This window comes from Mytilus californianus, unplaced genomic scaffold, assembly GCF_021869535.1.
Source record: "Mytilus californianus isolate M0D057914Y unplaced genomic scaffold, xbMytCali1.0.p SCAF_4, whole genome shotgun sequence".
Classification (NCBI taxonomy): Eukaryota; Metazoa; Mollusca; class Bivalvia; order Mytilida; family Mytilidae; genus Mytilus; species Mytilus californianus.
Window position 1 is genome coordinate 32,739,056 of NW_026262690.1, and position 27,216 is coordinate 32,766,271.

The 27,216-nt window shown below is 33.5% G+C and overlaps 2 protein-coding genes across 4 annotated transcripts in view; one reads left to right on the top strand and one right to left on the bottom strand.

The window, feature by feature from the left end:
- LOC127736905 (WD repeat-containing and planar cell polarity effector protein fritz homolog) overlaps nt 1–1,367 on the bottom strand; it is a 34,522-nt gene extending 33,155 nt beyond the window's left edge. Inside the window, exon 1 of the mRNA XM_052247469.1 lies at nt 1,319–1,367. Coding sequence (XP_052103429.1) covers nt 1,319–1,351 — 33 coding nt within the window. The 5' untranslated portion in view covers nt 1,352–1,367. The remainder of the gene's footprint in view (nt 1–1,318) is intronic.
- Nucleotides 1,368–2,791: 1,424 nt separating this feature from the next.
- Nucleotides 2,792–27,203, top strand: LOC127737920 (solute carrier organic anion transporter family member 4A1-like). Of its 3 annotated transcripts, XR_007999886.1 has the most exons (13): nt 2,792–2,915; nt 6,254–6,579; nt 8,577–8,792; nt 12,992–13,094; nt 14,343–14,464; nt 17,038–17,159; nt 17,965–18,103; nt 18,577–18,769; nt 19,304–19,454; nt 20,799–20,965; nt 22,085–22,130; nt 24,745–24,809; nt 26,692–26,753. XR_007999886.1 is itself a non-coding variant. In XM_052248877.1 (12 exons), the coding sequence occupies exons 1-12, from the start codon at nt 2,860–2,862 to the stop codon at nt 26,943–26,945; spliced, it is 1,914 nt and encodes a 637-aa protein (XP_052104837.1). In that variant the 5' UTR covers nt 2,792–2,859; the 3' UTR covers nt 26,946–27,203. The 3 variants fall into 3 exon arrangements, 2 of the variants coding, with proteins under 2 accessions (XP_052104837.1, XP_052104838.1); XM_052248877.1 differs by lacking the exon at nt 22,085–22,130 and having other exon boundaries at nt 26,692–27,203; XM_052248878.1 differs by lacking the exon at nt 22,085–22,130 and having other exon boundaries at nt 24,731–24,809; nt 26,692–26,830.
- The last annotated feature ends 13 nt before the right edge of the window (nt 27,204–27,216 follow it).

The following is a 27,216-nucleotide window of genomic DNA, read 5'->3' on the forward strand; positions in this document are numbered from 1 at the left end:
AACGTTTTAACTGTACAAAATCTTATCCGAAGGAAAGAAGAATATTGCTAGCTTTGAACATGAGCTATCTTTTAGACAATGTGCTTACTCTTATAAACATTTTAACCTTCCTGTAGCATAACCCAAGGATATGGATGTATATATGTTGCACATGCTTTGCACGATAGAGTTGTATATATATATTAGTGGATGACACTTTTTATCTTGTACATGGGGGTTGGAGTTGTTCAACAAATTTTTACATTTTCAAACTATCCGATGTATATAGTACTGTAAAAATAATCTTAAATAATATGTAATGTTCTTACCATAACAAGAAAACGTAAGCATATTATAAAAGAATATGTACTGCATGGCCACACCCTCGAATCTCTAAATTCTGCAAAGTACCTTGGCTGCACCATCAGCTCCGACTTAAAATGGAATGAACACATTAAAAACATATGTGTTAAAGCAAACAAGACCATAGGCTTCCTCAAACGTAACTTGAACATCAATAACAACACAATAAAAGAAACTGCATACAAGTCACTTGTAAGACCGACTCTAGAATATGCATGTACAGTCTGGGATCCTTATCAACAAAACAACAAAAACCGACTGGAAATGGTACAGAGGAGAGCAGCCAGATATGTCACTAACAGATATCATAACACATCATCTGTTAGTGACATGCTTAACATACTAGAATGGAAAACCCTCGAAGACCGTAGGAGAACATCAAGGCTTACAATGATGTATAAACTTGCCAACGGGATGGTCAAAGTTGACACCAGTAATACTCTCATTCCACCAGATAGGCTATCCAGAAACATCAATACAAATGGATATCAAGTACCATCTTGTAGGACCGAAGTGCGGAAGGAATCTTTTTACCCAAGGACGATACGAGACTGGAATGCCCTACCACATACTGCCACCAATACAGGTAGTCTTGAATGCTTCAAGACTTACCTGCATGAGATGAACTAGATCAAGCCAAGATGTTTTTAAATTCACTGTATATATGATGTATAGCACAAATTCAAATCAATTCAATATTTATTTTTTCGTCTAAATTTTAAATGCGCATCCAAAAAGTGGCAAAATAATCAACTTATTGATGGTGGCCGCGTATTGGTAGAAGTAGAAGTAGAAGTAATACAAGTGAAAACAACTCCGTTTCTACTTGGTGTTCCTAATTCAGTAATTGGAAGGAAATACGAAGAAGAAGAAGACGGTCAGATAAAAACTTATAAGGTACTACTACTTAGTACCTTATCAGTTTTATCCGACTGTCTTAAATCTAATCATTATGGCATTTATAAGTCGAACCTACATGTATGTAAAAGTAATTATTCATTCTTTTCATCTTTGTTTTCCTTTGCTACAAGGGAGATAACTATGTGATGATGCTAAAACACAGTTGAATAAAACCGGGACCGGTCGGAACAGCCCATGGATATATATAAACAAGTCTAAATTGAAAACAACGTTCAAACCTATGATTGTGTTAGATCATGGAAGAAGCCAAATCAAACCAAAATAGATTATAGACTGTATTTACTTTTACAATTGGTGACTTGGATGGAGAGTTGTCAGGCTCATTGGCCACTCATACCACATCTTCTTATATCTATGCATGATCATCAGAGTATACCATATGCACATATCAAACGGGTAAGCGAAAATGAGGATAAGATATATCCTCAACATTACACAATAGTAATAGAAGTCTCAGTCTTAGGCAAGAGATTTGCCAATGCAAGGTGACATTTTTTTTATCCTGAGAATTTCCTGCAAAAACATATTTCTTAACATTGGAAATCAGGTATTTCTTGTCGTTATTTACCAATACATGTAACTGGGAAAAATTTCGTAAATGTTATTTTATCAGCAAATGTTTCTAACTACAGCGCCAAATTAGCTTAACATTTGGCATAACAAAGGGTATGGGTCAATCAATATCGTGTACCATTTTTAATTTCATATTATCAAGGATTCTCATCATACAAATCATTGATATAACCATTAAGGATGAAAAAGTACAACAAATGTAAAAGATAACATTTATATCCTGATTTTAACCTGAAAAAATCGTTCATGAATATATACACTTGTTTTAGTCATATAATTGTTTTGAAATAAGAAAAAAATGTTTCAGTTAAAAATAGTTTGTATTTATTGAAATTTAAAAGTAAAAACATAAAATCAACATTGTTTGTTTTAATGTTGTTCCTGTATGTTTTGGGAAAAAAAAACAATTTGTTGCTGATTGATAATAGAAAAGAATATTTGTTCAAAGAAAAAAACCTACCCCCCCCCCCCCCCCCAAAAAAAAATGGTTGGTGGCTGTGTTTGGATTTTTTTTCTCCCTGTGCTGATTTAATATTCCAATGGTTATCACTGAGTTACATTTTTAAGCAGTATCTTATCAATGTTAAAGTAGATCGATCTTTTTGTGTGTTGGAGTTTTTTTTTATAAAGGTTTGAATGGTTTGGAAAACAATAATGTACGTGAGTTTAAGGCTACTCAATATAATATGCTGTGGAATACGCCTGTCCTATCTTGATGGCCATATCAGGCGTAACATCAGTACAATTTCAAAGGGATAAAGATATTAGTATTTGGCTTTGTTCTCTTACATAATTTTAAAACGATTAAAATACTTGAATGCAATTACAACATAAGACACATTTCTAGTCTTTATCTTATGTCAGTATAACTTATCGTCACCACCCATCATCTAAATTGTTAACGTTTATATCCCACACACTTCCCTCCTATCACAATAAACATTTCCGTTTTATGAAGTTGGATTATTTAATGCATAACTACTAATTTGCATAAGATAATTAGACAAATATATTGCTATTGAAATGACTCGCAACAAGAAAGAAGATGAGAGTTATGGATATGGAAAGCTAAAACCAAGGTATGTAAATCTCCTGATTAGTAAAGTTAGACTTTCACCTAGGGTATGAATTACTGCTGCATTCATTTTATAAGAATATTAGACAAAAGAATGTGCAATAAGAATAGTAAACAAAAGAATGTGCAATAAGAATAGTAAACAAAAGAATGTGCAATAAGAATAGTAAACAAAAGAATGTGCAATAGAATATATTGTTCCATCAACAGTTCATGTCAACTGATATGGTACACATATCCTGCTTTGCGTGCCCCACCTGTCATGTGGAGGCTATAGTAAGGCTTTTACCTAGGATAAGAATTACTGCTAAATTCATGTGCAGTAGGAATAGTAAACACATATTTTTAAGGCCACATAGGAAGCATGTGTCCTAAATTAACTCTTCCCAATCGATACGTGGTTAAATTATTCATTCTGCTTTGCATGCCTAAAGAACAATGTGAATGTTATAGTAAAGCTTTCACCTATGATAAGAATTGCTGAACTCATGTGCAATAGAAATAGTAAACAAATGAAGAAAATGTTATATATACTGAATCATTAAACAACACATGTCAATCGATACGGTAAACACATCCTGCTTTGATAGATACTTTATTCACTAAAACCAATTGGAAAAGGTACAGACTGAGAAGAAAATATTATACATTTAACATATAATGTTTAAGGTGCATGACCACTCGTTATGTAACTTTCAACTAATATCGAAATAACTGCTGAATTCATGTGTAAAAGGAATAGTAAACAAATGCAATGTTATATAATGAGTCCGATGATTAATTTAAGAAACTCATGTCAATCGGAATGGTAATACATCTCGTGATTTGAATGATCCACCTATCATGTGATTTTCAAAGGAGATATTCAGCCCATTTCGATGAAAGGCAGGCAAAATACGCATATGATTCTTCTCTTAAACTGTTTATGAGTCTTTACACTAAATCCGCTGGATTGATATTTATGACTGGGAAAACATGTTTTATCTATTAATTGAAACTTGATTTGTACTAACTTTTTTCAGAAGCCGTGAGTACTGTTAGATCGGTACCGTATGTTTATTTGTCTTTTTGTTATGATCATTTCTGTGTTTTGTGTCGATCTGATGAGTTTAGCCTTTTCCAATTGATTTTAATAGTTTGTTCTTATGTGGTGCTGTTACACCGATATTCTAGATTAGAGAAGGATGACCACTCCGCAAACATGTTTTACCCGTCACATTGTTTATATGCCTGTCTCAAGTCAAGTTGTCGTTTATTGTCAAAAACATAAATATGTCCGTTACCGGAACCTTTTTATAACTTACTGTATTATATGGGTTTTGCTTATTGTTGAATGCTGTACGGTGACTTAAGTTGTTCATACCCTCGTCCTTTTGGTCTCAGGGATACAAGTGTCTTATAGGCAATCACAACTACTATTAGTCCTTTGTTAATTTATGTATCATTGTCATTTTGCTTAGTTTCTTTTGTTACCTATTCTGACATCGGACTCGGACTTCTTTTAAACTGAGTTTCACTGTGCGTATCGCTGTGTGTTTCTTTATTCTACATTGACTAGAGGTATAAGGGGAGGGTTGATATCTCACAAAACATGTTTAACCCCGCCGCATTTTTGCGCCTGTCCCAAGTCAGGAGCCTCTGGCCTTTGTTAGTCTTGTAAGTTTTTTAATTTTAGCTCATTTATATGTTTCGGAGTTTAGTATGACGTCCATTTTCACTGAACTAGTACACATTTTTATTTAGGGGCCAGCTGAGGACTTTGAAAGGAACATTATATTCCTAACTCTTAGAAACTGAGCAGCCATGAATTATAGAAAAAATGTTCTTAACTCTTAGAAACGGTACATGAATACTGATTTCGTTATCAGTAAATTAAAACCATACTAAATATTATTGTTATACTCATATGCACATTCACGATACTACAATTTGTCGAGACAAATATTTTGGCATTGCACAACGTCATGTTTTTCTCTGACCTGACTGTTTATGACGTCTTTAAACTAAATCCATTAGATGTTGAATGTGTACTGATTGATTTTTAAGTCTTATATACATTAATTTTTTATGAGTTGTTATTGGCTTTGAACTAGCTGTCAGTGACTGCGAGTACTTTAAGATCTGTACTTTGTGTCTTTTTGTTGTGGGATATGTATAGAAACTCTGCCACGTCCGGTCTGTGTTTTCGTTTGATGTTTTGTGCTTTGTACCGCTCTCATGAGTTAATCCCTTTTCAACTGAAGTTTGTAGTTTGTTCTTATGTTGTACTGTTACACCATTATCCAAGCTAACTAGTTTAACCCCGCCAGATTCTACATGTGCCTGTCCCAAGTCAGGAGCCTGTAGTTCAGTGGTTGTCGTTGGTTCATGTCCGTCATATTTGTTTTTCATAAATTGTTTTGACATAAATTAGGCGGTCGTTCTCAATTGAATTGTTGCATATTTTTCATGCCGGGGCCTTTTATAGCCGACTATACGGTATGGGGTTTTCTACTTGTTGAAGTCCGCACGGTTGTCTATAATTGCTTACATCCACTTGATTTGAACTTTGTGGATAGTTATCTCATTGGAAATCATACCACATTCCTTATTTTTATATATACAACGTTGTTCCTCATTCAAGGGAATGGTACAGCCATAAATAAGTCATAACGTTGTTCCTAACGCTTAGAAACGGTACAGCCATGAATAGAACAGGGTTCATCTAACTATTAGAAACGATACAGCCATAAATGAACATTTTCCTAACTCTAAAAGAGAGGTGGAAGATACCATTGGGATAGTCAAACGTATAAGTCGACAACAAACTGACAATGCCATGGCAAAAAGCGAAAAACAACCAAAAGACAAACAATAGTCAACAAAACACAACACAGAAAAATAAAGACTGAGAAACATGAACTCAGTCAAAACCGGACGTGATGTCAGGTGCTCCGGAAAGGTAAGCAGATCGTGCTTTACATGTTGCACCTGTGAACGGTGAAACGATACAGCCATGAATAGAACATGGTTTCTAGATATCAGAAACGATACAGCCATGAATTAAAGAACATTGCTCCTAACTGTAAGATACTTTTATGTAACGCATGTCATGTTTTTGCTGTATTATATATGATTCCTCGGTTTAAATGATTCCTCGGTTTAAATGATTCCTCGGTTTAAATGATTACGGTTATTTCAAACTTTTTAAATGTTTATGTTTGTATTACTTTTTTTATCGTCTTATTTTTATTGGAAATACAAAATTCAAAACCGCAATCCCAAAATACCTGACAGAAATTAATTTGTGGGAATAACAGGAAATGTGAAATGTAACTATTACATTGTACTGTCTTCTTCTAGCTGTATGCAGTGGATGAATTCTATACGATGGTTCGTCTTTTGGCAGTGTGTTATCAATTTCGTCGATGGATTCATGGTGTATGGTGTGATAAGTGTTATAATTCCTGCTTTGGAGAAACGGTACGATCTCTCAAGTTCTAAATCGGGTCTTATTTCAAGTGCTAACGATTTTGGAGCTTTCGTGATTTTGATTTTTGTTGGTTATTTTGGAGAGAGACGACACAAACCGAGAATAATGGGAGTTGGAATTTCCTTGTTGGCATTTGGAAGTCTCTTGTTTTCTCTGCCACAATTCATAGGAGGACGGTATGCTTACACAGTATCAGGTAGACTATTCGAATATTTTAGAATATCAACACAAATAGGATATTTCAAGACATATAGTGTTTAAAAAAAGTGGAACTGAACAAAAACGCATGTCTTCCCTTCATGTTTAGAAGTCATCACAGTAAAGAAATACCCAACAAACATATTCTAATACTGAAAATGTATTGTCGTGGCATCTACGAATATATATGTGTAATGGGTGGGAACCTTAACTAATTTTAATATATTTTAACAATCTATTATACGAGGAGGCGGGGTATGCTTATCCCCAAAACTACACAAAAATTAATGTGCACTTACAATGTCTTGTCATGGCAGTTTAGAATATATATGATTCAGTGGTCGGGTCCTGAACAGAGTTTGATATGTTTAACAATTAACGATATAAGTGGACGGTGTTTGAACACCAGCGAAAAAAATCAATATGGTGTACTAAACGTTCTTGTCGGAACATTAAGGATACTTATTGTTAATGGTGGGAATATGGACAGTTTTCTAGCTATTAAACAATTAATGATACGAGGGGCAAACCGTTAACGACACACAGGAGCAAAATCTATAATGAACGTAAAGGGTAATTAAGAATATATCTAGTTTAAGAGTGGGATCGGAACCATTTTTGAGATATTTAATGGTATACTATATGAGGGGCGAAGCATTACCCCGAGTGACCACCCTTAAGTTTCATTGAAAAGGACTTTCTATGGCAAGCACACATATATATGTGGTTGTGGGGTTGAATAAGGTCAGAGGTCATCATCATGGAACGCAACACGTTGATTTTGGGTGCTGCAACCATGTCCCAAAGGACAAAAAAAAAAAATCCAGACACTAAATGCCACATAAAATCAAGTATGTTTACCATGAGGTAAAAGGTCATAGTCGCTATGATATGCGGCACACCGTATTATCGCTATTATACCTTCATGCCAAATATCATAACCAGTGTTAAAAGATAAAAAAATATATATATACCTAGACAATGCAAGGTTGTATGAAAAGGAGAACACCCAAGAGTAAAAGAAGAAACACTATACTTTAAAAAAATAATGTCTTCCTTCCCCGAAGGCGAGGCATAATGAAAACTCAAACGAAATGGTTTAAGCACCCATTACATTTTCGTTTATGGAACAAAAACAAAACCAAATGACTACGAATATTAAAGAGAACATTTGGTATATACGCCAACAAGTACACAACGACACAAAAGAAATTAAGAAGTCAACAAACAGTTTATACCTATTGCTTTTATCATCTACTGTCATTTGCCTTAAACCCATTTTAAATTTTAAGTATAACAACCCTCAAAATTAGCTTGAGAGAGCTAGCTTAATGTCTCCAAAAACGTTACGATATCTGGGAGTGAAATACAAACGTTTAAAAAGTACTCGATGGAATATAATACACATACCACTCAGTCGAAACTCTACATTTATAAGAACACCATCTACAAATCAATTTCATGAATTTTCATGAATTTCATACAATTAACAAAATTAAAAAGATCAAATTATAAAGGCTCATTTAAGGTGGATGTTCAACAAATACTGCTTACCTATGGACTAAGGAGAAAGAATGTCTTTTACAATCATGAATCGAAATAAAGGCGTTGTTTCCTGATTGCCGTGTGTCAATTTGCAAAAAATACATGTGTATTCTCATACACACTTAAATGACTTAAATGGAAAGGAAGGTACAGATCTATACTCTGGATTAGTATTGGAGATATGGAAAGAGTAGATGGTATCTACATGAGGACATGTTAGCTAAAGACATTTCCAGAAGAGTTTTTGAAGTGGTTCTTTTCCGTTCAAATATTTCGACACTTAATGCAAGATCTCAGATGTAACCCTCAAACAAAACATTAGTAATGTGAACACATGTTAAAAAGGACAAATGATGTACCTATAAGAATACAAACAAATGTAACAAACAATTAAATGATGACGTCATACACCATATTGATACATAATAAAATGTGCTTCTCTTTTGTTAGATTCATCTAACAACACAGACAATGTTTGTAATCAGAAAAATACAACTACAATATCATGTTCTACAACTATGGATATCAAAGATAATTACAAAACTTATTACGCCATGTTTATCGTGGGACAAATGTTTCTTGGTATTGGGGCTGTTCCTGTATATACCATAGGCCTTACTTACTTAGACGAAAACTGTAAACAAAAATTATCTTCATTTTATACCGGTAAGTTCACATAAAACATAGAAGTTTGTGCATGTAGCATCGTCATTTCAAAATGATCTTGTACGCTTCTCGTCTAAATGTTCAAATTCAGGATATTCAAAAACTCGTAAAACACCAATAGCTTGAAATAATTTGATGTGATGTGTTATTGACTTGTTGTAGAACATTTATATCGCTGCATTATAACATAGAGAATTAACAGCTAGGTAAGAACTGTAGCAAATTACTTGCTAATTAGAATGGGATAAAATTGCAGCATGAACGTATGTTTGATAAAGGTGCAAGTACAATCAAGTTTTAAGGTTAGTTCCGTCAGCTGAATTATTGTAGGTGTTATCCCCTTATTGATCTATGTTATAAATAAATGAACAAATGACACTTTAAGCGCTTTGCCAACATCATTTCTTATAAAGTATGGTAGGAGTAAAGTTCCTTGATTGTTTTTCTCTACCGGCTTTATTCTATTTCCGTCCAAAAGACGGTTATAACATAATCGTTAGCTTCATAAAATCCCCTATAAGATTGTAGCAACGACAGACATCGTTTTATTTTTGGCGAAACAGATTTTGTTTCAAAGAAACGCCTTTTATCATGTACACATATCTAAACAACTATTTCATAAATATATACATTGTGATTAAGTTAAGAATCGAATTAACCGCGTTGACTTGATGATATTTATAAGTTTTCTTTTTTCAATTTCATTTTTCTATTTAAGGATGTTTGCTCCTCTTCTTTTTGAATTTTTGCCAGATTTTCGGAATCCTCTGGTTTTATCCATGTATTGCCATTAAAAAATTTTGCCCGCTAACCCCTTCTTTTATTTTCATAATCTTATTACATATAGTTTAAAAAGCCATATTTGAAAATCTTATAAAATCCTTGTTATTTTTTCATAGTTTTTGAAGCAAAAAAGCGGCCAATGTTAAAAGTAAGAAAAATCTAGAGAGAATCATTTCCCGCCAAATTTTCAATGGCTTATATCTCGAAAACAAGCACACGGACCCTTCATTTTTTTCAGCTTTTTTAGTTCCTTTATTTATATACTACCATTTTAGAACAGTCTTTTAAAAAGCTTGTTATTTTGAAACAGAGTAGCGAACATCCTTAAAACTCTAGACTGGTTATAATCATATATTTGTAAGGCATACCTCATCACACTATGTAAACGGTGTCCATTATGAAATGTGCCTTCGCGTTCTCGGTGTACTGTGACTTCCAATTTCCAGCACCAAATGATAATAGTACATTCAGTTTGGTATGTTTATTCTGTTTGCTATATTTATTCTTCCCTTTTTAAATAGCATGATGTATTAAATAATGAATTTTGCATATATCAATTGGATATTTACATGAAAATAATAATACAATTTAGAAGTATTTGGGTGTATTTTCTGAACGTTCTATGGCGTTCCAAGACTTTTGACAATTTAGTCAGAAAATATTGTTACAAATGCCAAACCATGATTTAAATCCCTCTTCCAATTCATTTCATCGTTGAGATGTAACAAGCATGGACTTTAATATTGCTGTATACTTATACATGAAATGAATATACATTGTAGCATTTATTATACCTTTTAAGTTTGAAATGTTCATTTTTTTAAATGTTTGTTTTGTGGAATCCACTGTGCGATGACCCCAATTCAGTTGTTATTACTGCGATGAAAGGTACAGAAAGACATACTGAAACATACCATAGCTCATCATAGAAATAAAGTCATTTTGGAAATCGAATTTAAGTTATGTGAAGTTGAAACAAATGGGAAACAGATTTTCATAAATGTCAATAGAAGAGAGGTGAAATATAATAAAGGGAAATTCATACTCATAAGTCGAAAGTAAATGACAGCCCCATGGCTAAAAAAGAAAAAGACGAACAGACGAACAACAATATACACAAAACACAAAAAACTAAAGACTGAGAAACACGAACCCCACCTAAAACTAGGGTTGATCTCATGTGCTCCGGAAGGGTAAGCAGATCCTGGTTCACATGCGATACCCGTAGAGCAGGAAAAGTATTAACAAATGCATCAATTTTGAAATCGCCGTCAACAATTAGTCCAGCTCATAAAAAGTTAATAAAATAACATATCATCAGCACCATCAAAACATAAAATGTTCGAAAGTTTATCCGATTTCGACTGTATTCTAAAATATATTGATAAACTTGATGTCTATACATTTAATAATGATAGTGATAACGAGGATGATATGCAAAGCATTATCAAACAGAATTGTCTAGAAGGAAAACGAACAACTTAAAATTATAACACAGTTTCTTTAAATGATCCAAGGCAAACTTTTCCATCAAACCAATATTCGTATCTTCTGTTTTATGAAGTAGTTAAATTACTAAGTTCAGATAATGTAAGCCAAATGAGATATTCTGATGCAATTAAACAATTCTGGCAAATTTGGGGTTAATTGTTCCATGGGTTTTCTTTGATTAATGTCTTCAGAAAAATCCACTTTCAAATTTTTAAATGGAGGTTCAACACACAGTTCAACTTTGCCGTACTGTCAAGGTCAAATTTACAACCCACCATTTATTCTTAAAATGTCCTGTACCAAGTAATATGGCAGTTGTTATCAAATAAAATTGAGAATGGAAATGGGGAATATGTCAAAGAGACAACAACCCGATCAAAGAGCAGATAACAGCCGAAGGCCACCAACGCAGCGAGAAAATCCCACACCCGGAGGTGGTCCTCAGCTGGCCCCTAAATAAAATTGTGTACTGGTTCAGTGTAAATGGACGTCACACTAACCTCCAAAACATATAAAGGAACTTAAATAAAAAAAAAAACATACAAGACTAACAAAGGCCAGAGGCTCCTGACTTGGGACAGGCGCAAAAATGCGGCGGGGTTAAACATGTTTTGTGAGATCTCAACCCTCCCCCTATACCTCTAGCTAATGTAAAATAAAGAAACACATAGCAATACGCATAGTAAAACTCAGTTTAAAAGAAGTCCGAGTCCGATGTCAGAGTAGGTAATAAAAGAAACTAAGCAAAATGACAATGATACATAAATTAACAAAGGACTACTAGCAGTTACTGACATGCCAGCTCCAGACCCTAATTAAACTGATTGAAAGATTATGTCTTCGTCATATGAAAATCAGGTACAATCCCTCCCGTTAGGGGTTTAGTATCATACCATCATAAAATATATGAGAAGAACATAACATAATAGTACGTTTCTATGTATGTTGGCGTTTGTTTTTGTTGCACTTCAGTGTTCCTGTTGTTCCTTTGTTTTCCTTTGTGAAGACCATACAAACCGAACATGTCCTCTAGATCAAATTGCGACGGTAATGATCTGTTTGGTTTTGAAGACAAGCGAATTTCGTATTTACGAAAAATAAAAGTAAAGCATCTTTAGCCTTAAGAGAACTAAAAGAGACAAGCGGTTTCAACTCGAGATATTCTATATATGCCTTAGTGATAAATAGTGTCCATATTAAATGGGTGAGACTTGGATGACTTGCTGATGAGATAAGATTAGTCCTCAACCTGTTACAAAAGTTCGATAAGTAGTTTGCAAGAGGAGATACTTGCATATGCAAACCCATTACAACCATGTGTGTTTATCCGGAGTTCGTGGTATTTTTTTCAGAGGATGTCAATCTTCAAGAATATTCGACTGTTATATGTTTAAGGACAGACAAAACGAAAACACCGATAGCTGAGATTGCAATATGTTACTACAACACGAAGTCACGGTACATAAAAAACGTGAAGTCACAGATTGCGAATGCGAAGTCACAGTACACTTGCACACTAAACCAACTATGTATATTCGTTCCATGTAAAAGTATCCAGCAATATTAAGGATCATGCTGGTTTTATATCAAAGATAAATGATTTTGAAGAGGGGTTTAATTCATATTTTAGCATCTGAAACAATATTTTCTCACTAAATTGTCAAAACTCAGACACTTTGCTCAAATTCTTTTAAATTGTTTTATTATTTATGTGTAAATATGCAATTAATGTATGCAAAATTCATTCTGTAATACATAATGTTATCATAAAGTGAAGAATTGATATAGAAAAAAAACCATACCAAACTGAATGTACTGTTGTTATTTAGTGTTGCAGAATGGAAGTCACAGTATACCGATAACGCGAATGCACATAGAAGACACCATTAACATAGTGTGCTAAATGACTAGGGTTTATATTTTAGGTATAATCTTCGCATCAGGATCAATCGGTGCAGCAGTAGGTTTTGTGGTTGGTGGAAACCTTCTGAATATATTTGTTGACGCTGATACTTTGGATGTTACCGCGTAAGTTCATGTATGACTAGCTTTTATTAATGACCAATCTTATATCGCTATATCTATTTTTAAATTGAGTCTTGACAAAGGTCTTGACAAAGTTAAACTCTCTATCCACTATGTAATGCAACTACTTAATCGCCCCTTTTGTTGACTCTCATTAACAAATTCCTCATTTTTGCCTTTGTCTATTAGAGAACGGAACAAACTTGATAATAACAAAGTTTAAACGAAATCTATTGAATAGCATGCACGATAAAATATTTTTACATACGCTTTCCATTCCGCACACGTTGAATATACAATGTAATCTCAAAACAGCTACGCTGTTCATCTTCACTTCTCAATCCAGAGTCCAACTTGTGTATGAAGAGCTCATCGTGAGGATGCATTCCAATTATCCGTAAATACAATAAATACACCGAAATCAGGAACGAGTTTTTATATTCCGTTCGTCGTTTTCATTGCATTGCTTAAAGAGGGTAACTCAAAAACTTTACATACATAGAAAACAGAAAACGTTGTGTCTGATCCTGTTGCCTGGTCTCTTTGAACAAATAAAATAGTTATAAAATTATTTCAAATGCAGTTTGAGAATATGAAATCAACTACTTATAAGAAAGGAAAAGCACTTCTAGTATCACAACAATGACATACACATTTAAAAGGAAACATTTTTTTCAAAGCTTTTCGGATAATCTTGACCCTGTTACACAATTATATACTGAGTATATATTCATTGTCACATTTTACTTTGTCAGGCATCTCTGGTATTTCATTAAAAGAAAGATTCTTCTGATATTTTATCGTTAGTTTTACAAGCTATCGGTACCCAGCGTATTTAGGTAGGAGCCTGTTATACGGTAAATTTTTACTTTATAATCTGTGTATTTCCTTACTTTCAATTTTTCATCCGAAAGACCTTTTTATTTACAAAATCGTTTTATATATAAATGTATTAATCGTTGTGAAGAAATCAGACTATTTGCTTTGGTAGTAGTAAGTCTTTCAATATCACCTTCTGTCTTTTTAAAATTCATACGTTGTGTAACTGAGGCAAAGCTGACATTAGACGGTTTAGGCTGTTCTGCTTATGCCCTTTTGGATTGTAATGTATCAAATGCTTTTGTTTTATTTTTCCGAACTTTTGGTTTCGATTGTACCTGGTGGAAGTTATTCTATCTTGTAACGCACATGCAAAATTCATCGTTTAGATTTAGACGTTTTTTTATCACATCCTTGTGATTTTCATTTTAGTATACCTCTTACATCATCAGATCCACAATGGGTAGGAGCGTGGTGGATTGGAATTGTTATCGCTGTACCGGCCTTTATCTTGCTTTCATTTCCCATTCATGGATATCCTCGCCGACTTCCAGGTAATTAGTGGAATAAATATATATCAAAAAGTAAAATAACAAAAATACCGAACTCCGAGGAAAATTCTAAACGGAAAGTCCTTAAGCAAATAGCAAACTCATCAAAGGAATGGATAACAACTGTCATATTCCTGACTTGGTACAGGCATTTTCTTATGTAGAAAATGGTGGATTAAACCTGGTTTTATAGCTATCTAAACCTCTCACTTAATATGCAGTCAGTGCAGTTCAGAAAGAAGTGGATCGTAAAGTTCTAAACATTCCGTAACATCCGTCATTCTTGGATCTCAGTTGTTGTTGTTTTGTGTTGATGGCTGTGCAAAATAGTCATCGACGCGCTTTAAATTGCGTTATTAGATACTTTTCGAGCATGCCGATAAGAGCGGACGTGAAAATTTTTGCAGAGAGAATCCTTTAACATCATTGAAATTGTTTTGTCAAATTTGTTTCATGGATAAATATTACTATCCTTACATCGTACATTTTATGTTTTGGATTATATATTTTTTTTTAAAGTTCCTGCAGATATTTTCAGGTTTGTTTGAGACATGTGGTCAGATGGGATACATTAGCAGTTTCCATGTGGGAAACTATCAGACCAATCTTTTTGATGTCTGAGGGTTTTAGCTGTTCCCCTTATCAATCGGAAGTTTCTTTCCGAGATCCTTTATCGTAGGATTTTCGGCTTTCCTCTACTAGGAAAACAGCTGGGCATTTAGCGGTATCGGTAAGGAATCCACGTATGTCCTTAATGGGTTCCAGTTCGTTGCCTTGGCACTTGTGCGCCATCCGGGGTGACCTTATCTTTTATTTTGTATATAATTGATTTTATATTTTATATTTTGCATTTTTCATATTTTTGAGGACGAGCGAATCAGGTAAGTGGATGTGTTCGTATATTGTCTTGTATTGTACCAGAAGTCCATTCCTAGACAGTAATGGACTTCTGATTGTACTGATTATTTTGGGGGAAGGTTAACTTTCTGGTAGCAAGTCCAGTCACGGCCAGGCTGGGAAACTGGGTAGGCAAATGCTCACATTAAATCTGTACCGTTAAAGTGTGTTAATGTCCTCCTTTACACCATAACGCATGGTGGTGTTCCTACTAAAGGAGGAAGATACAGAACATACATAGATGATTAGCGAACAAGACTTTAAATGAAATTATTTCCACTCCCGGCATGCAATAGTTTAAAAGTACGTCACAATAGACAGGAAATTCTCATAGATAAAATTAATAATTTCCAATTTTCTTCTTTATTAGTGTCCATATCTAAATAAAACTTGGTGGAATATTTTTTTTTTTTTTATGATTTTATAAACATAATAAGATGATAAGTAAAAAATCACGAATTTTTTGCTTCTTTTTTAGGAATAGAGAGTAGAGGGGCATGACATTGTATGTCTTTTCTTGATTTTTGGGAACGTGTATTACCATTTTGAAATATTTCACACGTTATTCTCAATTGATATGAAGCATTTTATATGTAGGATTTTGATAAGACTGGAATTATATTTCGGTGACTGATCAATATGTTGATAAAATACTATACAAGACCAAATCGACCCAAAATGAAAAAAAAAAACAAAACAAACTGTGTAATGAATTAATCACAAGTACATGCACACACAATAATCAACGCTTAACACTAAAGCTAAGGCACATTAACAATGAGAGTAGTATCATATATTACCAAAGAGTGAGCATATATATAGGTAAGTAAAAAAATAAATTTTATTTAGAGTCCGACAAGATATGTACAAATTAACATGAGCTCCGTATCACAATGTGGATTGCATGCGACAACCGTTGTTCTGTTTTGAAGTCAAAGTCAGTTTGTAGTATCTGATAATAATAATTAAGCGAACAGATTACAATTATCAAAGGAAATGCATTTCCGGATATAGTTTAGATACTCGTTGTGCAAATGTCAGGAGCATACGTTAATTAGAAAGCAACACAACGACGAAAATAACCCGAGACATCTAGATGGCAACATATACAGGTGTCCATACAATATGTCAAGCTCTAAATTGTCCAGGTTCTATTTAGGTTTATCTCTTGATGGTGATCATGATACATCATTACTTATAGTCCAGTCTCAGTATGGTATCAATAAGAATTTAGACAACTAACTACCACAGGAAATGATATACATTTAATAAAAGCAAATAAGAACATGGGTTAAGGTTGATTGTCAATTAGACAACTATCCACCGTAGGAACTTATATAAACAATTTTGAAATTTGAAGTTCTCAGTATATGTTCACTTTTTTCCAGATTTTTTTTATCTATATGCCATTGCTATACTAATGTCGATTATACAGGAGGATTTCCAAGGATTACTTGTAAAAACTTGTGCATGTATTGTCATCATAAGACACAGAAAACGACTTAGAACTTGCTGTATCTGATAGTAGTTCATGTTTACGAACTAGCGGTTAATTGTATTGTGTCTTACGTTGATATTGTTTTCTGGAAAGATTTGTTTTTTTTATCACGCAGTCGTTGATTCTCGAGGTATGGTGTTTATGTTGTTATCTAACTTCCCTCTTAAACTGTCTTTTTAAGGTTACAAGGAACTTCAAAAAGAAAGAAAGTCCGAAGCTTATGACAATAATTCAGAAGAAATAACTGCACAACCGTCATTTGGGAAAAAGTTCAAAGATTTTCCCAAATCGATTCAACTTTTGGTAAGGATGCTCCATATATGCCGATATAAATAAAAATATTAAGATAGTTTTTATTACGTGTTATATGGTGGAAATAAAAAAAAATCGAGGTAGGAAAGAACGTGGAAAAGGCTTAGAGAATTTTACAGTTAATTATTGGAATTTCAGGGGTTAAATGTGGACTCCTTTCAATCATCTTTTTGTGGTTGAGATAACTTCTAAATACTCCCTCTCTGTCGAAAATTAGTTGTACATTGATTAAGGTATGAAAGTCTTTACTGTAGCTGTAGACCTTCTCTAATCAAAACCCTAAAAGTCGCACACATCACACAAACAAATTAGTTCATTCAATCCCTCCGCAAGTGAATACTGGGGATACTTGTTTAAAGGATTTTAATACTATTGCAAAAGGATGAGGACTTTTAAAGTAAAAGTGTGCAATTGTGCTAAAGTTCAAAATGAAACTCTCTCAGGCAAGATGACCTTAAACAGTTTCATATGTTCCTTTTAGGTCCTTTTAGTGTTTGTCCTCTCCAAAGTTTTATATGTTGTGTTTTCTAAATCTTTAGAATCGGGGTTTGATGCGCTTAAACGGCTTTATGTAGTAATAGTAGCTAAAGATTCACTTTGTTACATTAAAAAAAAAACATACAAATTTGATTTTTAAACTAAATATTAGTACACTAAATACACTTTTTTAAAATGCTCTTTCTGTATCATTAGTTTTGCTCTGATAATTTACAACTTAATTTTTAGTTTGTCAGAGCGGGTACTTGTTTAGACTATGTTTAACTCAATAACTTATTCATTTAATTATGTATTCTAGGCAAAGAATCCAACGTTCATTCTCATCACTCTCAGTAGTGTGTGTGAAACTTTGTTGGTTAGTGGTGTAACAACCTTCGGATCGAAAATTGCACAACAACTTTTTAATATTGACCTGGCTACAGCTGGAACGGTCATCGGTAATATCATTTTAATCATTTGTGATTATAGTAGTTATTAAAGGAAATATCGTAAATGTAACTATAGAAAGAGTTATGCCTTTATTTTCAAAAAGTAAACAAAAGTAAAATTCGATAAGTTAATCTTTATAGTCACTCAAAGGTAGAAGAACCAACCAAATACAAAATTTAGAATAGCAAAGTTTAAGCTCGCCGATGCTTATCTTTTTTGTTTAACTTCCCGGACATTAAGAAATTTTGGTTTCTAACTTTAATGATGAAGGTTATCCCCAAAACAGGTGTTATAGTCAGGATTAATCGTATAATAAGTTGTGGTAACGGTGTATCCTGAACACTTAGAAAACTGTTTAAATTCGCTCGTAAGTACACCTCTTAGCATTACTTTACGACACTTCATAACACTGCAATGAGGATCAAGATAATCAAACAAAAACAAGAAGTGATCTCCAATGTACATCGTGTTAATTATACAGGTGCAATAAGCATTCCTGGAGCCGGCGGTGGAATGGTGTTTGGTGGATACATGGTAAAGAAACTTAAACTACGACTACAAGGAATAATTTACTTTTGTTGTGTTTGTATGTGTTTTGCTGCCGTACTTGCTCCCTCGTTTCTGATGACATGTCCGAGCCAGCCAGTCGCTGGAATATCTACTAGCTATAGACTGCAAGTATACACATCATAAAATGTAAAAGAGGCAAATATTAAACTTAATATGTTAACGGTCTTAAGATTGCTATGAATATTAACACAGACCAGTCCAATTGTTATTACGATAGATATACAATATATGGCAAATCAAAACCCCCAATACAATTATAATTTTGTTCAAAGCAGAACCATTGACAGGCGTTATTTAATGTTAATAAAAAGAATAGTGCTACTGTAAAACCATGTGGTCTAAAGAACAACCCATAAGAAAAAAATATTACTTAAGTATTAATACGATGAACATTTTAGACAATGTGCTTGTTTGTGCTTTTAAGAGAAGTATTCCGAAAACAGATGCCGTCTTAATTGTTATGCACAATAAACAAAGATATGCAACCACAAGTTATGCAGAATAATATGCGTCTTACTTGCAAATTGAAAAGTCTTTAATACCATAAAATCATCCCCTTTCATCCAAATGTAAAATGTACAAATGTAGCCGGTCATTAATTTAACCAAATGCTAATTATGATTACATTAATGTTTCAGTGGCGATAAGATCGACCTTGTTTCTAGCTGTAATATACACTGTCATTGCACAACAGCTGGGTATGAACCAATCTGTGACCTCAACAAGACTGTTTACTTCTCACCCTGTCATGCTGGTTGTACAGAGACTATGCTACTGAATGGTACCAAGGTATGCTTCTTACTTTGATATGGAGACCTCAATCCTCAGCTTCCTGGATCTGTCATAAATTATACCAAGTCTCAGTAACTGAACATATATCTATAGTATAACGAGAATCGAGATTACAAAAACTGACATTTAAAAATATATGCAATGCATTGAAAACAATCACTTTACAGGAGTGTTACATCTAATAATGTCTGGTATTTTAGTACTGTATCACATGTTTATTGTTTTTTTTTCATTATTTTTGGGGGAGGAGGGGGATTGAAAATGGCTAAATGTTTTGTTCAGAGTCAAAAGATTTTAGTGGTGTTTTTGTTTAAGATAGAAATAGATTATCTCTGAAGTCTGAAGTAAGGCTCTCTTAAAACTTCAACAAAAATTTTGTTATAAAATAACAAAACTATAGCACGGTTTTATATGAAGTTTTTTAATATATTATACAGTAATTTAAATGCTTTATAAAATTTGGAAAAAAGGCTGAGTTTTGATTTGATAGTAATTTATCCCATGATTCTTTTTAGTATGGTAAAAATTTCAGGTTTGATAAACATTACATATTATTACAATCTGACATATTGCATGACTACTAGAATTCAATAGTATAAAACTTACAGTGCGAACGGACGAAAAAAAAACCGAAGGAACGAATGGACAAAGTGATCCCTATACACTATGCACGTTAATGACATATGGTCTAGATGGAGAAAGGAAGAGGGAGGGTTGTGCACAAGTAAAACTGGTTTTACTCCACCGCATTTTCTGCCTGTACCAAGTCACATTATCTGAACATGTTGTTAGTCCTTATTTGTAACTTTATTTTTCGGAGGAGTTGGGTGTTTGATGGTGAGAGTAATCTGTTGTACTGTCCAATATTTTTGGTAATGGCAGTTATTCTTTTTTATGTACATGTTTATTATAAAAGAGAGACAGATGATACCAAAGGTATATTCTAACTCACAAGTCAGGGACAAATTGACGACTTCATGATAAATACGAAAAAAGACGAACAACAGTCTACAAAACATAACATAGAAAACTTAAGACTGAGAAACACGAACACCAAAAACCAGCAGTGATCTCATGTGCCCTAGAAGGGTAAGCAGATCTTCATCCAAATGTGGCACACGTCGTGTTGCTCATACAATTACACAGTCGGTGAAAGCTATCATTTGGTGATGCCATTCAAGGAAAAGAGGACGGAAGGGTGGGTACGACAATTGGAACATATCCGTCGTCATCTGTGAAATAGATATTCCATAACGGTCAACCAACCTGTAATAGCGTTTATTAAACTAGTCCACTTCCAAAGGGTGTCTTTATAAGTTTAAACTGATGTTTATATTTCAGAGCTATGCTGATTGTAGCTGTATCAGTGCAGATAAGAACGTAGTTGTGGCAGTATCTGGGAACTGTTCTGAGGACTGTAACTGGTTTTATGTGTTTTGTGGGTTACTGTTCTTTCTGTTATGGTTTACCTTTGCCACGATGTCACCAATAGTAACAGCGACATTCAGGTATTACCATATGAATAGAAAGGTATATTGCCTGAACAAAAAGTAAACAAACAACAATTCAGACATCTTACAGTAAATCTCTGCAGGAGGATTACCACCATAATTCTATGCACGCTGATTATATTTTAATTTCTTTAATTGTATTACCTTGACCTTTAACCTGTTGAGTCTAAAATCAACAAGCTTCTTTCCTTTTCCTATATCTTTCAATCTGTATACGTTGTATTCCAATGAATCAAGGGAAACTCGGGTTACCATTCAGAAACCACTTTTCCCCAACAACAAAAAATAGTAACACCAATAGTCTTCTTTCTCCTCTTCCATATGAATATAAGTTTCATTTCAATTAAGCAAACGTTTTAAGAAAACTCAAGTTACCATCCGGAAACCATATTCCAAAACTTTTCTATATTTATTAACAGTTACCTTGGCCTTTTACATAGTGACCCAAAATCAATAGCTTTCTTCCCTTCTTCCTAAATTTTACAGCTATATAAGTTAATTACCAATCAAGTAAAGATATCTCAAGTTATCATCCGGAAACCATTTCTTTCGGACACACAGAAGGACGGACGGACGGATGGAAAAGCTATACTATAAGCTCTCGAATTTATTTTCCGGGGGGGATAATAAATCTAACAGAGACTATCAAAGATCTGCCATCAAAACTTAATTTCCTATGGAAATACATGAAGATTTTTAAACTAAAGTCAACAAGTAACGAAGTCCTTGGCCTCAATCCTCTTTTACTCCTTTGACCCTTATCGCGGTCAGTGGAATGAGAAAAATACAACTAAAGTCCTTTGGTCTATTATAACTGTATAATAGAAAATATATAGTAAATACACAGATAAAACAATACCAATAAATACCATGTTCATCCATCTCGTACTTACTGATACCAAACTCAAAGTACCTTACATTCTGCCGACCTTATCTCTTATATCGGCGACTCGGCAGAAAAATTCATACAGGAAAATTAAGAAAATTTCTGAAAAAAAAAAGGATTTAAACGAACCCCCAAAGGAAAGTATTTTATCAAAACTTATAAAACTCAACAGAGATAGCTAATACCGCATTTAAAATTGTCACAAAATTTGATAACGAGTGTTTTTATAGGTTGTAAGAGCGATAGTCAGAAGAACGAAATATTTGTAAATCAGTCGTAAGTTACCTAATGCAAATGTATAAAGTGAAAGTTTTACGGAATATTTTGTAATTCCGGAAGCCAATACTTATTTGGAACCTTGTGGTGTTCAGTATGGGCTTTCGTCTCAGTATTTGTGCTTACTTATTAATCTACAATCTTTTACTTATTTAATTTTTATTCAATTCGTTAAATTTACTTTAAATAGAAATAAGAAGATGTGATATGAATGCCAATGAGGCAACTCTCCATCCAAGTCACAATGTGTAAAAAGTAAACAATTAAAGGTCAAAGTACGGTCTTCAACACGGAGCATTGGCTCACACCGAACAGCAAGCTATAAAGGGCCTCGAAATGACTAGTGTAAAAAACAATTCAAACAGGAAAACCAACGGTCTAATCTATATAAAAAAACGAGAAACGAGAAACACTTAAAAACCACATCAACAAACGACAACCACTGAACAACTTAAAGTCTAGATATCGTTTTTGTAGAACGATTTTGTTTATAGAGTTGATTTAAATGCATAATAATAACTATTATCATCAAGATTCATATTTTTATGATTTTGGAATAAACACTTAAGGTTAAGCAATTAAAACACGACGAAAAACCTAAGAACTTTATATTTGGAAAGATAAATTAGCTTGCAAAATATGCAATGTTTTCAAACTGGAGGTATTGCAAGATTCTTAAAGAATTCAAAGCCCGTTTTCATCATTTCGATTATGATTCTTCATATAACCATACGAATAGTTATTATTGTTATATAAAAATGCACATTCATGGCTCTACAATCTGTCGATACCTGTATCTTGGCATTGCACAATGTCATGTTTTTCTCTGAATGTTTATGACGTCTTTACACTAAATCCATTGGATGTTGGATGTGTACTGATTGAGGATTTATTCTTAGATGCGTGATTTTTTTTATTAGTTGTTATTGGCTTTGAACTAGCTGTCAGTAACTGCGAGTACTCTCAGATCTGTGCTAAGTGTCTTTTTGTTGTTGTACAAGTACCCGTCCACCTCCACTTTGTGTTTTTGTTGGATGTATTTCTATTTGTATCCATCTGAGTTAAGCCTTTTTCAACTGATTTTTATAGTTTTTTCTTATGCTGTGCTGTTTCACTACTGTCCCAGGTTAGGGGGAGGGTTTGGCGCCATCTAACTAGTTCAACCCCGCCACATTCTGTATGTGCCTGTCCAAAGTCAGGAACCTGTAATTCAGTGTTTGTCGTTTGTTGCTGTGTTTCATATTTTTTTTTCGTCCATTATTTTGTACATAAATTAGGCCTTTATTTTCTCGTTTGAATTGTTTTACATTTTCTTTTCGGGGCCTTTTATAGCGGACTACTAGTATGCGGTATGTGCTAATTGTTGAAGGCCGTACAGTGACCTATAGTTGTTAATTTCTGTGTCATTTGGTCTATTGCGGAGAGTTGTCTCATTGGCAATCAAACCACATCTTCTTTTTATATTTGTATTCATTTATACTAGCGTCACCGAATGATGAAGCAGGTCTCATAACCGCTCGACTCCGTCCTTCCGTCTGTTCGTCCGTCCGTCCGAAAGAAAGAAAGAAAGAAAACTTTCGTTAAAAGTTTTCTTGGCTTCTATGTTGGGGAATAATTTAATGTTTGGTCTGAGCTTGATAATGTTGAGTTGTAGCGAGTAAGCAATTTTTACGTCTCCCGTGTAGCCACTTCCTGTTTGTCGATAGTTGTTTGAAATTGTACAACACTCATTGTACAAGGGAAATTTTTGTCAAAGTTTTCTTCGCTTCTAGTAAGGGAATTATAAAATATTTGTTCTGCAGCTTGATACTGACAAGTTGTAGCGAGTAAGCAATTTAAACATCTGCCACTTTCTGTTTGCCAATAATTTGAAATTTCATAACACTTATTATACAAGGAAAATGTTTCTGGGGTCCTATTAAAGTGAAGGATTTTAATATTTGGTCTGGGAATGATCCATTTTGATCCGCTGTACGTGTTATCTCAATCAATTGCATGCAGCGAAGCAGGTCCAGACCCAGTATTAGTTTTGTTATTATTAGAGTCATAGGCTAAGAAGAGTATCGAAGTATTATTTTCACAAGAAACTAAACCAAAATATTCACAGGACATAATACAAGTTGACAAAACTCTAAAATCCACCAGTATTCAACTAATCCTGGGATATAATGATGATATTGACATAGTATACTATTCCCAGATAAATCATAGTTAAAGTCGCACTAGTCAACAACAGAAATCTAAAGCTTGTGCAATATCAACTCATGAAAAAATAAAAATCGAGACACGGTTTTCCTGTTGTTATAAAAAAGTGAAATTTTTAAGGCGCAAAATAATTTTTACCTTTAAACTACCTTTTTCCTAGTATTTAACCTGTGTTCTAAAACAACACACAATCACTAAAACCACATCTATTCAATTTATTTTGTTGACAGTCGAGGAATAGATATTTTATAAAATGTAGGCTTTCCAGGAAGACACTGCTGTCTCGCATCTCCTTTTCTTCATATGGAATCAGATCACTCGAGAAAGAAACACATGTGTCTTTGATCATTCTTTTAAAAGATTTTTTTTTATATGAAATTCATTTTTGTAGATAGTTTTTATTTTCCAGATGTGTCTCACAAAAACAACGATCGTTTGCATTTGCTATACAGTGTTTAGCAGCTCGTTTATTAGGTTTGTATTTTTGATTTAAAAGCATACAAAAATTTTAACTTATCGGTCCATTAATATTATAACTAATATGTTCGTAGTTTTGACTTCCTAACCAGAATAACCAGATTTCACTACAAACACGTAACTCTAATCCCACGTTAGTCGTTCTCTTCTCTTATTGTCATAATATTATAATGTCATCTAGAGTACGACTACCTTTTCCTTGAATTGATTAATGAAAAATGATATCTTAAATGTAACAAATGCTAACGAAGTTCAAATCTGACTGACAGTTGTTGATTTTCAGTGTTTTACCGTACTCAAATTGAACACCTCCTGCTACAGATTTAAATAGATTGTAAAGAAACTAAGTTTTGTCGTGTCTGATACACCGCTTGTCAGGTTGGGTTTTTTTTAGGGGAAAGGGAGTGAACGCTCAAAAACATGTTCAATTCCACCACTTGCTTTATGTGTCTGTCCAAATCAGGAGCTCGATTTCAGTGGCAGCGTTATTTGTTGTCTTCCATATTTGGGTTCCTTTATTTTTTAGCTAAAATTATACCGTTACTTTTCTCTTTTGAAATGTTTCATAATTTGTCATGGAGGTGACTTTTAAAACTTACTATATGGCATTAGTTTTGCTCATTGTCGAAGGCCGTACAGTAATCTATTATATAGTTATTAGCATCCGCGTCATTTGGTCTCTGGTGGATACTTGTCTCATTGGCAATCATACCACATTTCTTAATTTCAACTTTCCTTGTTGTTCTTGTCTTGCACCAATATTTACATAGATTTTGAGAAGGAAAGCGTGAGAAGATCCAACAACCTCATATTTAATTAAAATGTGTATCTATGAAAAAAAATATCCTCTAAAAAAATATTCTATTTTTTTTTTTCAAAAGTGCTCGATGTTGTTTCAAAAGTAAATATGCCAGCATGTTCTGTGAAAATTAGAAATATAGTCCTTAGTGTGGACAGTGTATAACTTGCAAATTTTTTTCATACACTTTTCAAATTTCTTTCTTTATATTCTATGCATGAAATATTAAGTAGGGGATGAAATTACATGTTAAAAAAAATTTTGGTGAAATATTTTTATGCAAAGTAGTGATTTAGTCCAGTTAAAAAAGGTAAAAAATTAGTATGTCTGAAGCTGTCAAACTGAATTATAGACCCCCTTAACATACAATTGTCCATATTTTGAGTTAGAGCTGGTAGACTTTTCTATAATTTTGATATTATTTGTCCCAAAAGTAGTACACTACTCTGTAAAAATCTTTTTGGGATAGAGCTGGGGTGATTTTTTTAATTTGAATTTATTGTCTAAAAGAAATGCAGTACGAAATAACTGTGTTCTCGGGCCAAAAGCTTAAAAATTATGCCGAGTCTAAATATTTTCTTAATCACTGTATACTTCTGTATTTTTTGTCTCTTCTGTGTATTTGTAAATTTAATTTTGAAACTTCATTTGTGGACGAGATTAAGCAGTTTAAATGCCCTTCTCCCTACTTTTGGTCGGCTTATATTTATTGAAATACCATGGCTTGCAATACGTTCACTGTGTTCAAGTTGTGTCTTCTGCGCTAGCTGATCTTTTCTTCTCATGGAATTTTAAACACTACGTTTATATTCTAGTAACACGGGAATGATAAGTGCATTTTAAACAAGACGGAGTGTTGCAATGAAAGCCTCCGAAACGTGTATTTCGTTTCTGTACTTTAGTTGATGACTGGTAAAAACAAGACTTAAGCTTGCAACTATTCTGGCGTTTATTTATAATACCAGTTTTATTCTGATAAAATGATAAAAGACTTAAATGATCAAGTAAAACATGTTTATTTTGTTTCACTTTGTAAATCGCTTAATTAAATGTTTTCATTTAAAACTTCACTTATTTCAGGTACTACGCCTGGTCCTATATTTTTGGGTGCCATAATTGATAGTTCGTGTGATTTGTGGCAAGATACCTGTGGTAAAAAAGGTTCTAGTTGGATTTATAGAAAATATGACCTTGTTACCCGTCTAATGACTTGGTGGATATGTGTTAAAATCATTGGAATAGTATTTTTATTATTTGCTGCAAAATTATACAAACCTTGTACAGAGAGTATAGAGGTAAAACCTGCAAAGTCAACAATGAATGAAAAGCAGTAAGAAAATATCTTTTAAATGAGAAACAATGTTTATCGAGACTGTATAATATATGCCCCGATCTGCATAAAATGAATACACGCTAATTGCATAAACTGGAAAACAAATATCAGGTATTCGACAGGAAAGCACCAACAACAGCAAAACTCTGTCTATCGTATTTTGGTTTGTATAAGGCAAGTCTTGATAAAGAATGCAGTAACAATTGTTTTTTTTTGCAAAATCTGAAATAATTTTTAAATTCATTAAACTTAAAAATCCTTTTAGTGCTTCC

What these genes read in the sequence shown, in the direction of transcription:
- LOC127737920 (XM_052248877.1), top strand. Translation starts at nt 2,860, where the DNA reads ATGACTCGCAACAAGAAAGAAGATGAGAGTTATGGATATGGAAAGCTA. An exon ending in ATATCTACTAGCTATAGACT is followed by an intron (nt 18,770 to 19,303) that starts GCAAGTATACAC and finishes TTAATGTTTCAG; the next exon opens with TGGCGATAAGATCGACCTTG. An exon ending in ATAGTAACAGCGACATTCAG is followed by an intron (nt 20,966 to 24,744) that starts GTATTACCATAT and finishes TTTATTTTCCAG; the next exon opens with ATGTGTCTCACAAAAACAAC.